Source organism: Lynx rufus, unplaced genomic scaffold (genome assembly GCF_022079265.1).
Source record: "Lynx rufus isolate CCGP_SWC_20201006 ecotype Redwood Valley unplaced genomic scaffold, mLynRuf1.p SCAF_5, whole genome shotgun sequence".
Classification (NCBI taxonomy): Eukaryota; Metazoa; Chordata; class Mammalia; order Carnivora; family Felidae; genus Lynx; species Lynx rufus.
In genome coordinates this window covers 69,351,584-69,368,458 of record NW_025814867.1, presented here as the reverse complement: position 1 = coordinate 69,368,458, position 16,875 = coordinate 69,351,584, and the positions used below count along the sequence as shown (strand labels likewise).

Below are 16,875 nucleotides of genomic sequence, written 5' to 3'. Positions count from 1 at the left end.
AAAATTCTTTTCTTGCTTGTCTCATTACTTGGAAGCTCTCAGAAAGTCCAAAAAACACCTTATGAAAGTTTGTTCTGTTTTGATAGGTACATAATTTAGAATAATGTTTTTCAATAAGAACTTCTAATATTTGCTTTCTATAAACAGTGTTTAATGTTGACTGGACTGTGGTATCCATCCCCAGAGAGGATAAAACCCCTTAAATTATTTTCATCTTAAATACTTTTACTATGTGATGATCATCCTATTATGACTATTATCAGCTCTAGAAGATATTATCTATTAAAAGCCCCTCTCCTCTTCTCAAATTATGTAACTTTTGATTTTTTTCCCCTTCATCTGTAAACATTTGTTGAAAAGGGATTATATTGTGATATTCAGCCGCATATGTTTTATAGGCTTTTGTTTGAAATAAATCATCCTCCTCTACTCATCGAAACTAATTAAGAGGAAAGTATATTTATTGTAGGATATCTGTATTAAGTATTGGAACTTTTTTTTTTTTTTTTAATTCTGTCTCCAGGAAGTTCACCCTAAGCAAATTACTTTGGTATCCATTTTGTACTTTTGTGAACTAGACCTAGGCTTTCATATTCAATAAAAATTTCCTAGGGAATAAAATTTTTTCTCTTTTGAGATGAAAATTGAGTGTATTTGACAGTGTAGTACCGTAAGTAATGATTGACTTGATTATGCAGTATGCCCCATTTAATTAGCCTTCGCCCAAGGGCATTAATAATTTGATTGCCCTAATAACTCACATCTAGCAACCATATGCAGAATAAGCACAAAGAGGTACATGCTAAGTGTGTGGAACAGAACTTGATGCGTTGTTAACTTTAGGAGATTTAAGGTGGTTTGGACCTTTTAAATTTCCCTCTCCCCCTTTTTTCCCTTTTCCTCTTGTACATCACCTTTGACTCTCGTGTAGTTATTTGCATGTTTATTTTTTTCCTAGAGAAATTGTACCTGGCAGTCACTTGTGACCGTTGTGCTACCGTTTTTCTTGTTGCTCTGTATAAGATGTAATTTTATTTTGCGTAAATTGTGTATTTGGTTTGGGGGAGAATTCTTGATTCTAGATAAAGCTGTCATCTATTTCAGGTTTAAGAGCTCAATGACATTTCTGTTCGTGGTGTACTTGATATTTTGGACACTGAAAGAGTTGCATTTTGTGATTGAAGACTAATTGGAAAATGCAAAAGCAATATGTCCTTACCACTGAGCTATTTTTTAGATTGTGATTCTGAATGTTACATTTTTTTTTAAATCCTCATGTTTTTAGAACTGAGGTTCATCTTGCCATATAGTCTCCATTTATGAGAAGGTGGTGATATATGTAAGCTCCGAGTATTTGATTCATGAAACATCATCTTGTCTTTCCCAGCCCCCTGCTCCACTGTTCACTAACTTTTTCAAGTCTCTCTAGAGAGAGAGGCTTTGTACCATACCACTTTTTCTGAGATGATGCTTCCATGAGATGTTCTAGTATTTGTTTATAAGATCATACACACTTAATTTAGACATCTAAACATGTTACAGTAGGCACAAGCTAACCAGAATGTTTATGTATAACATTAAGGTTCTGATCTATAATACCAAAGAGCCTGTTCGTTGGTTCTTTTCATTTAATGATTTTGTGTTAACCCCTACGATGGCTAAGAAAATGTCAGCAAATGACAGTGTAGTTTCTTTTGATTCAGATAAAAGTAAATGAGCTATACAAACATTCCTTCCTCCATATCCTCCTTCTGGTGCCACTTTATAAACAGACTTTAACAACAAGGCTGAATGGAGTCAGGTTAAACTGGCTATCAGTGCCACTAGCTGTGAAGGCCTGGAATGAGCAGAGCTCAGGATTGGATATGTCCACTTTTAGTCTTATCATTTTTATGAGTAAATGGCCAGCTGCAGAAGTGCAAGTTAGGTATATATAATTTTGCTTTGTAATCAAATCAAATATGCAGTAACATTGATTTGTCACATAGAATTGTTGTACACATGACTAATTAACAACAAAAAAAATAAAAACAGGTTGTCAAAAATAGTGGTGTATACTTTGAAATCACTTTTTCTCTCTTATAAGCTGAATGACTATTTTTTGCTGATAGAAGAAATTCCTATTTACACATCACTACTGACATACTTGTTAAAAGATAAATGTCCTTTAATAGTTGCCAGAGAACTATTCAATTTTAATAGTAATCTTGTGGGGTTTTTTGGGTTTTTTTTTGTTTTTTTTGTTTTTTTTTTTTAGGATAGCCTAGCATAGTGGAGGGTATAGGGAAACATAAATTGCTGATGGCATTGTAGATTTTCACAATTTGGGGGCAAAACAGTTGAGCAATTGTGAAAACTTCCTATAAAATGTTCATGTTCCCCTCAACTTTTGAGGGGAATTCATTCTAAGGAGAAAAAAGTATATACATGGCAAAATCCTATACATGCAGATATTTGAGGAGAGATTCCTAAGTAGTAAGCATTTGGAAAGTCCAAATACCCATCGATGGGATGAATAATTTACTACTTGAGTACATTTATTGTCTGAATAGTATGATAATATTAAAATTATTTCAGAAAATACAATTTATATGGGATGTTCATGGTTTTATATATATATATGTATATGTGTGTATATATATAGACAAAATTAGGGCACAGAATTGTATAGCTTGATGTGTTATATTGTGATGGAGGAAAACTGTATAAAGGAAAAAAGGAAATATAAAATATTAACAGTTGCATTTGAGTTTGCTATTGTAATTTTTTTTTCTTCTCCACGTTGTCCTTTATTTTAAGTGCTGTATCTCAGTCTTCAACATGCGAGATCCTCTATAGCGTTTTCCCCCCTAATTCTTTACACCTTTGTAAAATCTTTAAGCATTTAAGTATGGAACTTTTGAATAAACAGAAGTCTGGGTCTGTAGGGGACAGTTGGAAGTGGATTTGGGGGTAAGGAAGTGTATGGTGATGGGAACAAGGATATAAGTTTCTAGGTTTTTCTTACCTGAAGTTTAAATAGGATCTTGGATAAATTAGATTTTCATTCCGGACTGTGTTATGATAACACTTAAGCTTTGTTTGTTGGTTCAGACAGTCCATACCATAGCCATAATGTCCAAGGCCCATTTTCACATTCCTATTTGCAAAGTACAGTTGGCATGCTCTGGAGGACAAATATGTCTTTGAGATTACGATCCCTGTCATCCCAAGGGAAAGCACTCCTTGTAACAAGCACTGTATAGCAAACAGTTGTTTTGTGATCTTGTTTCTTATGTGGGAACCATGTGTAGTCTCATGAGTGACCATGCCTCCCTCACTCTGGCCACTGCTTGTCTTCATTCCTGAGTTACTGTATACTGAACCTAATGGTTTTTAGCCTTATTCCCTTCTGGAGTCTCTTCTGCCTCCCAAATCTTAATCACCGTAGCAAATTTGTAGAGTACTTGATTACAGAGGTATTATTTATATCAGATTTGTTCTCACTCCTGAAAAGAAGGGATGCTATTTTAAGCAGTCAAGGCAGACTTCCAGCATCTCACAGATTTAGGTAGACCCTCTTTGCCTTCTACTCTGTAAATCAAAAGTTGCCCCTGGAAAAGTATTTCCTGCGTATATATTTACAGATAAACCGAAATCTTTTTTGGCATAACCCAGTTCAAGTTTTAGTTTTGCTTAAGTCCTATGCTTTTTTTCTTGGATTCATAGATATTCTGATGTGCCAAAATACATTATAGTAGAATTGCATTCTGATTTAACAAATGTTTATTGAGCATTAGTTAAATTAGGTAACATTCTAGATTTCTAGGTTCTAGTTCTAGGTTCTAATAGTCGTTCCTAGGAGACTAGGCCCTAGTAAATGAAAAGATTTACTAGGCATAAACTCTTCAAGCTGCCCAGTCTAGTAGTTACACACATGCATACAGTCCTGCACACACACAAGATAACCATTCAGTGTGGTAAATACCATACATACACAAATTTTAGGATTAGTATAGAAGAGAATGATCCACCCTCTGGGGTAGTGAAAGGAAGGACTTTACCTCCATTCAGATAGGAGAAAAGGACTTTGGAACATACAAGGTACAGAAGTATGAGATAGCATTAATGTATTCACAGTGTTACCTGTAACTGGCAAATACTTGAATTTAATGTGCAATGAGCAAAAGGGTGGGGGCGTGGAATTGGGAAGATGAGTCTGGAGAGATAGATAGGGTCAGATTACAAAGGTAACTGTGTGTCATACTTAGTTTGGTCCTTATTAGGAAGGTCAAAGGGATCATTGAAAATGCCCACATAAGGAGTGATATGATTGGTTTTGTTTCACAGGTAATACTCTAGTTGTAGTGTGACAGATGGGCTGAGCTGGAGAACAAGGAAAGGAACTTAGGGCAGTAACTGTAGGCAAAAGATGATGGGGACTAAACTCCAGGTTCTAGCAGAAAAGGAAAGCTGATGACAGAGACCAGAGAGGTAGGATTGATAGAATTTTGTGAATGGTGGAACATCAGGAGCCCAGGTAAAACTTAGGACGACTTTGAAGTGTAATAAAGTAAGGTGAAATTTCTAAGGAAAAACAAGTTTTAAGGAGAGGAATAAGAAAAGTAGTTGTGTGGGGCACCTGGGTGGCTCACTCGGTTGAGTGTCCCGATGCATTGGGCTTTGTGGTGACAGCTCAGAGCCTGGAGCCTGCTTCGGATTCTGTGTCTCCCACTCTCTCTGCCCCTCCTCCGCTCATTCATTCTCTCTCTCTCTGTCTCTCTCTCTCTCTCTCAAAAATAAATAAACACCAAGAAATTTTTTTTAATAAGTAGTCTTGAACATAATTTTAAGCTGCCATATAATGCTATGACTAGAAATAATAAAAATTACGGTTCAATTCCACATTTATTGAAGCAGAGGGTTTTTAATTATGGACCATTTTTAGGGTAGACATTAATGAGAAGTGTCAAAACAGTGCTAATAACCCCTTCAGAGTTATTTTCTTACTATTTGAGAACATTGTAAGCACAATGTGTGATAACTAGAGATGGATGTAAGGACCTGTGATAGTTTCTCTCCTGGTCTGACAGAACAAATTCAGGATATATGCAATATTTCAGCCAGAAATTGACATTGTTCCACCTGCAACTCTTCAAGCTTGGACATAAGCTTGAACTCTAATTTAAACGGGGTGTAAATATGATGATTTTGATGGTTTAAATTGTACTCGTGAATTAGAGAGTACAAATGTCATGGACTTTGCTAAAATTTTGTGAGGCTTATGAAAATCACAACACTTTAAAAATGTTGTGAATGAGATGTCTTAATGTTTCATGCAGTACTAACACCACTTTCTAGCACCCTGAGTTGAAACCAGACAATGATGTAATCCTTTATTTTCCATTAGTAAACAGGAGCTCACTCTGTCTTCGCTTTATCTTTGACTACATTCTAACTTAATTGTTCCATAGGAGCAGCAGAATGTAGTAGTTACCTCCATCGTCTCTGAATGAATTTAAATCCTTATCCTCTTAAAGAACATGTGATCTATCTATCTATCTATCTATCTATGAAATATACTCAGACATAAAAAATGAAATCTTGCCATTTGCAACAATATGGGTGGAGCTAGACAGTATTGTGCTAAGCTAACTCAGAGAAAGACAAATACCTAATATGATCTCAGTTATATGTGGAATTTAAGAAATAAAACAAATGGGGAAAAAGGAGAAGCAAACCAAGAAACAGACTCTTAACTATAGAGAACACACTGATGGTTATCAGAGGGGAGGTGGATGGGTAAAGTAGATGATGAGGATTAAGGAGTGCACTTGTGATGAGCACCAGGTGTTGTACTGAAGTGTGGAATCACTGTATTGTACACCTGAAACTAATATTACACTGTATGGTAACTAACTGGAATTTAAATAAAAACTTAAAAATAAATCCTTATCCTCTTATGGCTGTTTTCCTATCTGCTGACTCAGCTTATAAAATAATAAAACTATATATGTGTGCATGATGTAGACCCTCCATACATGGTATTGTCCATCTTGAAGTCTTGTTAAATCTTTAAGCCACTGGGCTGTTTAGCTCCCCCTGTTTACGACTTACTGCAGAATTTAAGGAGGAGTGTGTATAATTAAAAACAGGACTCTCCAACCTCATGCGTATGGATTTCACTGCCTTATCTTTTACCCTCTCTTTCCATCCTTCCCGGCCTTTATTCTTAGCCTTCTACCCTGGAAACCTGGAATCTACTTATATTCAGGTAGTTCTGAGTTTCCTAATAGGGACAATGCAGAATGATGCTCGCTTTCATTGATACGTTTCTTAGTTTCATTGCTGTGTTTCTTAGCCATCTCTGTGAGCTCAAATTAAGCTAAAAATGTGGTTAATAATGATCTTGCCTGTGGGTAAAATCATGAGTTAAAGTCTCAAGTAATCTTTTTTCACTTCTCACTGTGGGTTGCAGGAATGGAATGGCTAGGTGTTTCAAAGAGGGAAGAAAGGAGCCAGGAGGACAACTTTAGGTATACCTTGTCTACTGACCAATTAAAATATTTCCTAGCCACATGCTTTTTGTGAGTCCAGAGTATTTTATTATACACTGTTCATAAGTGCCACAAGAAGCCTAAAAGTGGAAGCACAAAATGCAAAAAGACAAAGAATAGGCACTAAAAAAAACTAGGGTAGGCTAGGCAACAGTTAATTACATAGGTTAAATCAGTTTAAGACACAAGTAAGCCCATATGCATTTAGTTTACTTAGTATGAAAGTTTCTTAACATTTCATATAATGTAATTGAATTGTTTAAAATACATTAATGACATTTGATGATGAGGTCTGAAGGATGTTTTAGTAAAGAGAATAACCTCACTTGGGTCTGTGATTTTACTAGAATTTTATGTTTGAGTTTGGACTTGACTTTCATAAAAAGCAAGACCAACATATAGAGATTTTTATTATGTGTTTTGGGTTTAAGTATTTCAAATTAAGTTTAGAATTTCTGGTAGAAACTGGATTTTTACTTGCCAACTTTCATTTCCTAAAGCTTTCGTTTAGATGGGTTATTACTAAGTGGCAAAGAATTAGTTAAGTGTTTTGGCACTTAACTCATGCATACAGTGAGATTTAAGCATAAAAATTATCTTCATTTTTTATATTAATTTTAGTTGGCTTTTTATTTCCTAAGTTTGAAAAACTGCAAAATATTGGATTTATATGGTGTTTGACAATTTGTATGTAGAAATTTAAATATACTACAGAAATATTAAATGTCACCTTAATTTATCTTGACCTAATTATCTCGAGTGAAGCAATTGACTCCCATGATTTCCAAAGACTTTTTCCCCTGACTTTAAAGTTTGATGCTATTTTTTTGAGAAAAATTATGTGCCATGGCTAAATTTTATATGCATTATAAGTTTTAAATAGTATTTTATGTAATTAAGGCAAAAAGGTATTTTATGTAATTAAGGCAAAAAAGGGAAATATGTAAAAGTTCATATGTTTGGATTTTGGTACTTCTTTTGTGTAAAAACATATTTAATCTTAGCTAACAGTTTGGGATTTCAAATGGATGGATTATGATTTTGAAAGATTACAGAGGTCATTCACTTGTGTCCTATAGCATGTTGCTACTAGGAGAATAAATTCTTATACCTTTCCTTTTGCTTTTAGGATTTTCTCATTCAGCATTTACCTTTGGTATAGAAAGCCATATCAGTCAGTCTAACATAAATGGTGCCCTCGTCCCACCTGCTGCATTGATTTCTATCATCCAGAAAGGTCTACAGTATGTAGAGGCAGAAGTTAGTATTAATGAGGTAAGGAAAAATTATTTCAAATACTAACTCTTAAATATGTCCTTAAGTCTGATATCTTGTTTGTTCATTCATTATCTGACTTTAGCTTTACCAGGTTGACAAAATTGAAGGGTGGTGTTCTTTATGTCACAGTCAGGTTGAACAGGCAAGGCACGTTGGCTCCCAACTGTAAGAACCATCATCTCTGGTTTATTTCCCTTTCTATGGTTTCATAAGTAAATAGTAAGAAGTAATTTTCTTCAAAGCAGCTACATTTTGCTGTGGAATGCTGACACCATAATTGATGGTCTGAAGAATTACAAAACCTCAGGTTATTTGCTTATACCTGATTTTGGAAGGCAGTTTATAATTAAAGCCATGTCTTGATACTATTGCCTAAGGCCCATATATAGGTGGTTTAATTTAAGTGTCAGCCAATTATGACCCATGAGCCAAATCCTGCCTGCTTGCCTGTTTTTGTAAGTTTGATTGGAACACAGCCACACTCATTCACTTAAATATTATCTTAGCTACTTTTGTGCTACAGTGGCATAATTGAATCATTGTGACAGAGACCTTATGCTATGCAAAGCCTAAGATATTTACTGTTTGGCCTTTCGCAGAAAAAGTTTGGAAATCCTGGTCTATCTAGCTGAAAATTTTCATACATGGTCAGGATTTATAATATGTGGAGCTCTTCGTCGTATTTTCATGTTTGCAGAGATTAACATGCTCCCCCTTCCCTTTCACAAGTATTTTTAAAACAAGCATCCATGGTTTCTATATCAATATTCATTAGTATAATTATGAGGTATACTAATATTGATTTCATTATTTTTGTTTCCTAATCTGTATAACTGAAAAATCCACTAATACTAAATTAAGTGTGTCCTCATTATCTTTTAGTAGTTTCCGTCCCAAAGTGTCCTGTATTGTGGAGGGTGATAAACAATTTCCACCAGTGGCCAGGGATAAAGTCTCATTTTATCTGAAAAATAAATGTTTTGTAGATTGTAATATAGTACTCTACAATGTATCTTCATTGGGATTAATATTTTTAAGTTACTTAAATTCTCCTACTCCTCAGATACTCCATTATAAGTGACAGCTCAGAAAGAGGTGCTGTGTTTTGTAACTCCGAGCACCCCATCACACCACTGTAGATTGTCGGTTAGTGCATGTTCACCAGCTTACATGAGTCAGGCCTTACATACACATATTCCCAGCTAATTTGCCCAGTTTCTATTTCTGACTTATTCTGTGTCTCTTCTTGTGCCCGCTGGAGAACTTTTTTTTTTTTAATGTTTATTTTTGAAAGAGAAAGGGAGCGAGAGCTGGGGCAGGGCAGAGAGAGAGAGGGAGACAGGATCAGAAGCGGGCTCTGTGCTGAGAGCAGTGAGGCACATAAGGGCTTCAAACTTACGAACTGTGAGATAATGACCAGAGCTGAAGTGGGACACTTAACCAACCGAGCCAGGTGCCCCTGCTGGAGAACTTTTTATTAATTGTGAGCTACCTAATATCCGTGAGAGGAGCTTTGGAAAATTATAGCAACTCCATAAAATTACAGAGCACCAGTCTCAGAGTTAAATGATGGTACTTCTCAAATGTTAGTGTTCATAAGACGACCCTAGAGAGCTTGGTAAAACCCCGGCTTCCTGAGCCCTTTAGAGATTTTGATTCTGTACATTCGAATCTACATTTACAACAAGCTGCCTGGTGTGATGGTAGTGTCATTGTTCCTTGGATCACACTTTGAATAGCACCAGTTAAGAGATCTTGGTTGCCATTGACTAGCTGTGTAACTTCAACAAGTCTTTTAAACCTTATTGTGCTTCCATTTCAACATTAGTAAAATGAGATACGGCCAAATATCTGAAGTCTATTTCTTGTTTAATATTTGAATCAAATCACAGGAAGCTTTTGAGTCCAACAAAACTATTTTAAAAGTTTTTAGTTTTAAGGATCCATTCTCCTGTGGCACCAAGTCTCTTACCATTGTATGAACTATTTCATATTGGTCATTACTTTTCGCTAACGGAATTTTGGAATCTAATTAATAAACATTTTATCATCTGGGCCTACTTTTTATTCTTTCATTATCTCCGCTTTACCTGGCAACATTTAACAGTATGAACTAGAGGAGGAGGAAGATTTAAACACCTATTTGCAGTTGCTTCACCCTAAATGTGTTGTCTTTCATATTTCTTTTCTCACAATTTTCCAAATCCAGGATGGTACCTTGTTTGATGGTCGACCAATAGAGTCTCTGTCACTGATAGATGCCGTAATGCCTGATGTAGTACAAACAAGACAACAAGCTTACAGAGATAAGCTTGCACAGCAACAAGCGGCAGCCACCGCAGCTGCCACAGCTGCCACAAACCAACAGGGATCTGCAAAAAATGGCGAAAACACAGCGAATGGGGAGGAGAATGGAGCACACACTATAGCAAGTGAGCTGAAATCAGAATTTAAAAAGTTCCCTTTCAGAAGAAGTATCTGGCTTTATGTGGATGTCTCATCTTCTAAACTGAAGTAACATCATCTGTTTCGTTTATGCCAACTGTTTCCCTAACTTATATCACAATTCAGATTTCTGTTCCTAAAGCTCCAGAAAGATAGGTTTACTTACATGGATTTTTTTTTTTTTTTTTTAAACATTTAGAAACCATTTTCTACTGTTAGGTAAATTTTCTCGGCTTTTGATTTCTAAAGAAAATTTGTAATGCAGTCTTTAACACACACAGTAAAACTCTGACGTGGAGATAGAAAGGCACCTCTCATGTTATATGAATGATATCAGCAACCCCTACTGGCAGAAACTCAGAATAGTGTTGGCGTGGATTATATTTAGCTCAGATCATTTTGTCATTTTAGCCATGTTTGGCTCTAACCTTGTTGCAGCCTTTCTCCCTGCCTCTCCCCCACCCCAAACACACACTCATCTTTGTCTTTTAAAAATAGTATGGTCATACATAACTAAAGATATACTTAACTTGTCCTCATGTGACAAGTGCTATATAAGCATTTTCACCATTAGCTGACAGTTAAAAAACAATTTAAAAGTTACATATTATAAAGGAGGTATTTGCTGGTTAAGAATTATTTTTCCTCCTCAGGATGTTGTAATATTACCTAATTGGTATTTTCCACTTATTTCTGCTGACATAGATAATCATACTGATATGATGGAAGTGGATGGGGATGTTGAAATCCCCCCTAATAAAGCAGTTGTGTTACGGGGCCATGAATCTGAAGTTTTCATCTGTGCCTGGAACCCTGTTAGTGATCTCTTGGCATCAGGGTATGTTTCTCAAAGTGAAACTAAATGTATTTTTAAAAATATTGTACTGAACTATTACACACTTTATAAAAGCATTACTTACATTTCCAGGTTTTTGTTGCTTCTTTGTGGTCCTTTTGCCTTTGTAAATCGTTATTTCTTCGTAAAGAATCTTAGAAGTTTAAATCTTTGAAGTAATCTTAGAAATTTTAATTAAGCTTACTGCTTAAGAAGGTGGCCTGGGGCCCCCAAAATGGAGACTAAGAAAACTCCTGGAGATGGAAATCTCTAAGACTCTAGTTTTTATTTGTCTTATTAATAATAGTATATAAATATGTTACTTTGGTTCTGGGATACTTGAGAATGTCATGAGATCTTAAATAATCTGTTGCCTACTTTATAGGTCTGGAGACTCAACAGCAAGAATATGGAATCTTAGTGAAAATAGCACTAGTGGCTCCACGCAGTTAGTACTTAGACATTGTATACGAGAAGGGGGGCAAGATGTCCCAAGCAACAAGGATGTGACATCCCTAGATTGGAATGTGAGTATCACTGTTAACCACGATGAATGTAGTTACTAATGTACTTAACCTCTCTGGACCTCAGACTAATGGCAGGTTGTGTCCGTTTGTCCACATGTTTTTGAATTTCACTAATGAGAACAACAAACTAGGACTCCCCATTCTGAAGTGTGGTGTTAAAAAAAAACAAAGACTGGCCCTCTAGCAGTCAGACCGAGGTTCAGCTTGCAGCTCTTCAGTTTGTCTTGCAGCAGAACCTTTGTAAAACTGGTGGTGGCCCGCTCTGCATCATCTTCCTCACGTGGAAGGTACAAGTGGGATAATGGTACCTACATGAACGAGTTAATAGATGAAAGTCAACAATAGGCACATACATACTAAATCCTTAACTACGAAGTCCTTTGCTGGGGGAGGAGAGAAATTTACATTAAAAAAGCATGTTCTTGTTTTTCTCATTTGCTATATCAACTGATGAAAACTTGATTGCCTGCCTTTTAGGGGCCATTAGTCTAGGTCACTTCCAGGCTTCATTCAACTGTAGCGGTCTTACACTTCTCTGATTCTGTTTGTCATTCCACATCTTTCAGAGATAACTTAACTGTTCTGACTTAATCAGAAAGTTTGAGCTCCTAGTTGATAAAGCTTCACCCTTTCATTTTCACATACGTGATTAGCAGCTTCATTTGTTTCATGCCCATGATTAATTTGTGAAAAGTTAGCATTTTTACAGTTCTGTATCTTTTCCATGTTGCCTTTTTCTTTCTGCATCCATTTTTTACCTACCCTCCCTATTCTAAGAAACATCTTGGACTATTTCAGTATTACCAAGCATTTAATGGGGTTCGTGGTCCTTTCCTCAGCAAATGAACACCCTTTCCTCCTCTGGCCTCTGTTTGACAGCTTTTTGTGCAGCTTTCCAAGGGATCTTCCGAATCTCATTCCAATGAATGAGGTCTGTCTTTAAAAATGATTGCTCCAGCTAAAGTTTTCAGTTTCTTTGAAATTCTCCCAAAACTCATAGCTACCTTTCTTTAGTGTTGTCTTCCAAAATTTCCAGCAATGTATTTACCCTTTCCCTCCTATGAAGTTAACAATTACAAAAATGAAAAGAGGTTTAGCATGTCACAGTATTGTTTGGTTGTAGGGTCAGGACTAAGAATTATCTTCTCAAATGGGACCTTATTTTTATATCTTAGGTCAGAGGCCTTATCGCCTTGATAATGCTATTTGGTTCAGAGGCCATATGTTAATGAAATTTACAGGTTATACTAAGGATGGTTAACAAATGATTTGTTGAGCTTGGTGATTCTGAACTGCAAGTTACAGTTTTTAAAAGTGTGGACTTTTCAAACATGCATTATTCACTATGAACTTGAATCTTCCACTAAAAGGGGAAAATGTTATCCTTTAAAATATACTTTTCCTACTGTAGTGGTCCATGAGCTAAGACATTTGGGGACCAGTAGTTTAAAAGAAACTTCCCATTGTGTGGAGTCTGGAAATAAGCTTTTGCTGTTGGTTTCAACATGCTCCTTCTTCCTCAGATAGAACCATAGAGCCAATTCCTGGCAGGACTGAGTCTACAACCTCTAGAACCAGCATCTGTTTGTTTCTCACTTACCTGTACGTAACGTATGGTTTGAGAGGTCTGAAAAAAGGTGATTCTTGTTTTCAATTCCCTTTCCAAACACCATCAAGAAAGCACTTGAGTAAGGCAGGATTTCATTCTGTGTCTTCAGTAGTGTTTACTAATCCCAGTAATAGTCTGTTTCATGCACTCTGTAACTTGCACTTCCGTAGATCTGTCCTTCTGTTGTACCATCAAGGTCAGACACAGCAAGGGAATATAAGATTAGAGAAATTGGTATGGATTTCTCCTTGTGGTAAAGTAGTTCCAGGCAATTGTACTCACTTCATTAACTATAAAGTCAGCCTATGCTCTTTTCTGGCTTTTTTTTTTTTTTTTTCTTGTATTTATTTATTTATTTATTTATTTATTTATTTATTTATTTATTTATTTAATAGGATCTCGTATTGGGAAAGAATTAACAAAGGAAAGAAACATTCAGTGATATTTAAGTATCTGGTCATCTGAAACAGCAGTGTTGTTTGGCTCACACACAATACAAGCTTCATTTAGACAGTAAAAGATTTAGAGGGAGGGCCATATAAAAACTTCTACTTATAACAAAATGTTTTAGCCAATTTTGCTTTTTATTGTTAAATCATTATTATATGATTTTGATGTCCTTCCCAGTCTACCACCCTACTCCCATCTTTCATCATGCGCACCTATGAGAATACTGGAGACCCTAGCACGCATAAAGGTAGTGATGGTCCTGCCTCAGAGTGCTTCCTGTCATTCTTGAGATTTGGATATAAGGCTCACACACTGACTGAATGCTGATTAAATAAATACTAGCTTCACAGCAATAAAGGGTGTTTTGTAGGTCTTTGGTAACATTCCCAAATAGGCAGTTTGGGAATTGGCAAACAGAAATTTTGAGGCAGAGAATGTCAAGGATCTGCTATTTCTAAGGTTTAAATATGAAATAGTCTAATTAAATGCCCTTTTCGGATTATATAATTGAAGGAAATGTGTTTCTCTGACAGAGTGAAGGTACACTTCTAGCAACTGGTTCATACGATGGATTTGCCAGAATATGGACTAAAGATGGTAAATGAAGCATTTGTCTTTTCATATATTGTTGTTGATCTAAGTTTAAAGCTTGAAGTAATTTTAATGGGTTTTTTTGTTTGTTTTTAAAATATTAGGTAACCTTGCTAGCACCTTGGGGCAGCATAAAGGCCCTATATTTGCATTGAAGTGGAATAAGAAAGGAAATTTCATCCTAAGTGCTGGAGTAGACAAGGTAAAAGAACATTAAACTAAGTTTTATAAAGGTTAATGTGTTACAGAGTATAACCTAAAGTAGTATTTTCTTCTGCTAATCATATAAACAACAAAACATTCATATATGGGAAATTCAGGTATGAATTTATGATGATAATAGAAATGCTCTTAGATTTTCTATCCACTTATTCCTGAATTTACTCATCAAAATGCCATTTATTTTATTTTTTTATCTTTGTGACCACGCCTCAGTTTTGGTGGAATTTGTGGGAATAATGAATGTCATACCTCCCATACTCTGCTTCCTTTCTCTTGTTTCTAGTTTATCTCAGCTATGAAAATAGCTCCGGAGTGATTCCATGAGAAATCTTAGAGCCAGTCTGTTAGCTGAATTCCTGGTGTTTAATTGAAATGTAAGAAATGCAGGATCTTTCCAGCTTTTTTCACCTAGCTAGGCTGGAAAATATGGATAGGTTGAAAATACAGCCTTCTTGTTTTCATTTTCCTGGGTCAGCCCCTTTACCATACCTCCCAAGGTGAATATAGGTTTAAGATTATTTTAATCCAGGGGCACCTGGGTGGCTCAGTAGGTTAAGCATCTGACTTCATTCAGCTCAGGTCTGATCTCACTGTGAGTTCAACCCCCACGTCGGGCTCTTGTGCTGACAGCTCAGAGTCTGGAGCCCACTTTGGATTCTGTGTCTCCCTGGCTCTCTGACCCTCCCCCACTCGTGCTCTCTCTCTCTCTCTCTCTCTCTCTCTCTCTCGCTCTCTCTCTCTCTCTCTCTCTCTGTCTCTGTCTCGGTCTCTCTGTCTCAAAAAAAAAGATTATTTTAATCCAGGAAAGTATATGATCATAGTTAACTGAATGAGTTGTCAGAAGTAGAGAGAAAAAAAAAAAAAGGAAGGAAAGTAAAGGAGGCCAGGAATAGGAGGGAAAAGTTCCATTAATAACCATTGCCACTGTATGATGCTTTACATCCCCAGAGTTACACTAGTAATGGGAGGGTGTTTAAAGGAGTTCTGAATATATATCCACTCAGATTTATTTGTCATACTTGCATATACTATACAAGACGTTGTCTTCAATCTTGTCAAAATTCAAGCTGCCGTAATGTATAAATGTGAGCTTTAAAAATCTTAGTATTGAGAATTGGCTGATGACTTTATTAACCAAGAATTTGCCTCCTAATAGCTAAAAAGCTAGAAAAATTTTTTACACTAAATACGCTATTGCAGTTGAGTTTCTAAAGCATTGTAATATAATGTCTGGTATTTTGTAGACAGATAATTATTATCTGAAGTAAGCTGACTGATGAAAAATCACCAGGGGAAACTGAAACTACTTAATAGTCATTTTCCCCCCCACCAAAAAATGAAATATACTCTCGTACTATTGGGGATAAAGTAAATGTTAAAAATTAAATTCACTTTGACATTTCCCATTGCTTTAACATAGTTAGGCATCTTATGTATGCATCTGTCATAAACACCTTTTAACATTACTCTTAACATATTTTCCTTTTCTTTTCTATCTTAGACTACAATTATTTGGGATGCACATACTGGTGAGGCCAAGCAGCAGTTTCCTTTTCATTCAGGTAAATCTTCACAATTTCCATGAGAACTGGAGCTTTCTTCTGTTTTTCTAATTAAACTTATAAAGGGATATAATTTACTTAAAATCTTGAAATACCAAATATCAATCTTGTTACTAGTCCTTTGAAGAGTTTGATGTTCCATGACTTTCAGATTGTTAATTGTCAGGGGATCATCAAACGTTTTCTGTGAAATTTACTGTTAAAAAAGCGTTTGCAGCCTAGTGCAATTAGATCGGTATTATTTAATGGTGAAAACATAGATTTTTTAATCAGGCGGTCTAAGTTTGAATGGCAGTTTCCCCCCCCCACTTAACAAGCTTTAAGACTGAGGAAGTCATTTAAACTTTCTGAGCCTCATTTTCTCTATAAATGAAGGATTATAATTATACTTATTTGTTATGAGGATAAAACTAAATAATGTTTAGGAAAATAATGTATAAACTCATACAAATTAAGGTGTTGTCATTTCTCATTTTGGACTCGTTTCTAAATCGGTCCTCCTGTGTACATGAAGTTAAAAAAAATAGGTTTTCCAAACATTGTTGGAACTTTGGTACTTTGGATGGATTTCTCTTCTAAAAAATAATTTGACATTTAAATACAGTAATTCTGAGCTGACCTCTCCCACCTCCCACCCCCACCCCACCAACACTCTGTGCTCCTACCTCCTTGATACATAGCCATGCACCAGGTATACAACTTGATGAGTGGACACAGCTGGATTTTAGTACCAGCTCTCCCTGGCTTTGTGCTTTTCTTAGGGAGTTTCCTGATGATAATTACTAATATTAAACAAGATGCCTAATAACTACAGTTGACC

The 16,875-nt window shown here is 35.9% G+C and overlaps 1 protein-coding gene across 4 annotated transcripts in view; it reads left to right on the top strand.

The window, feature by feature from the left end:
* The window catches only part of TBL1XR1 (TBL1X/Y related 1), a 177,984-nt gene that overhangs the window by 140,338 nt on the left and 20,771 nt on the right, over positions 1-16,875 (top strand). For all 4 annotated transcript variants that reach the window (XM_047099705.1, XM_047099704.1, XM_047099702.1 and 1 more), the window contains exons 3-9: positions 7,666-7,811; positions 10,024-10,246; positions 10,965-11,097; positions 11,480-11,621; positions 14,214-14,277; positions 14,376-14,473; positions 15,995-16,055. In XM_047099705.1, the coding sequence (XP_046955661.1) occupies positions 10,081-10,246; positions 10,965-11,097; positions 11,480-11,621; positions 14,214-14,277; positions 14,376-14,473; positions 15,995-16,055 (664 nt within the window). In that variant the 5' untranslated portion in view covers positions 7,666-7,811; positions 10,024-10,080. The remainder of the gene's footprint in view (positions 1-7,665; positions 7,812-10,023; positions 10,247-10,964; positions 11,098-11,479; positions 11,622-14,213; positions 14,278-14,375; positions 14,474-15,994; positions 16,056-16,875) is intronic.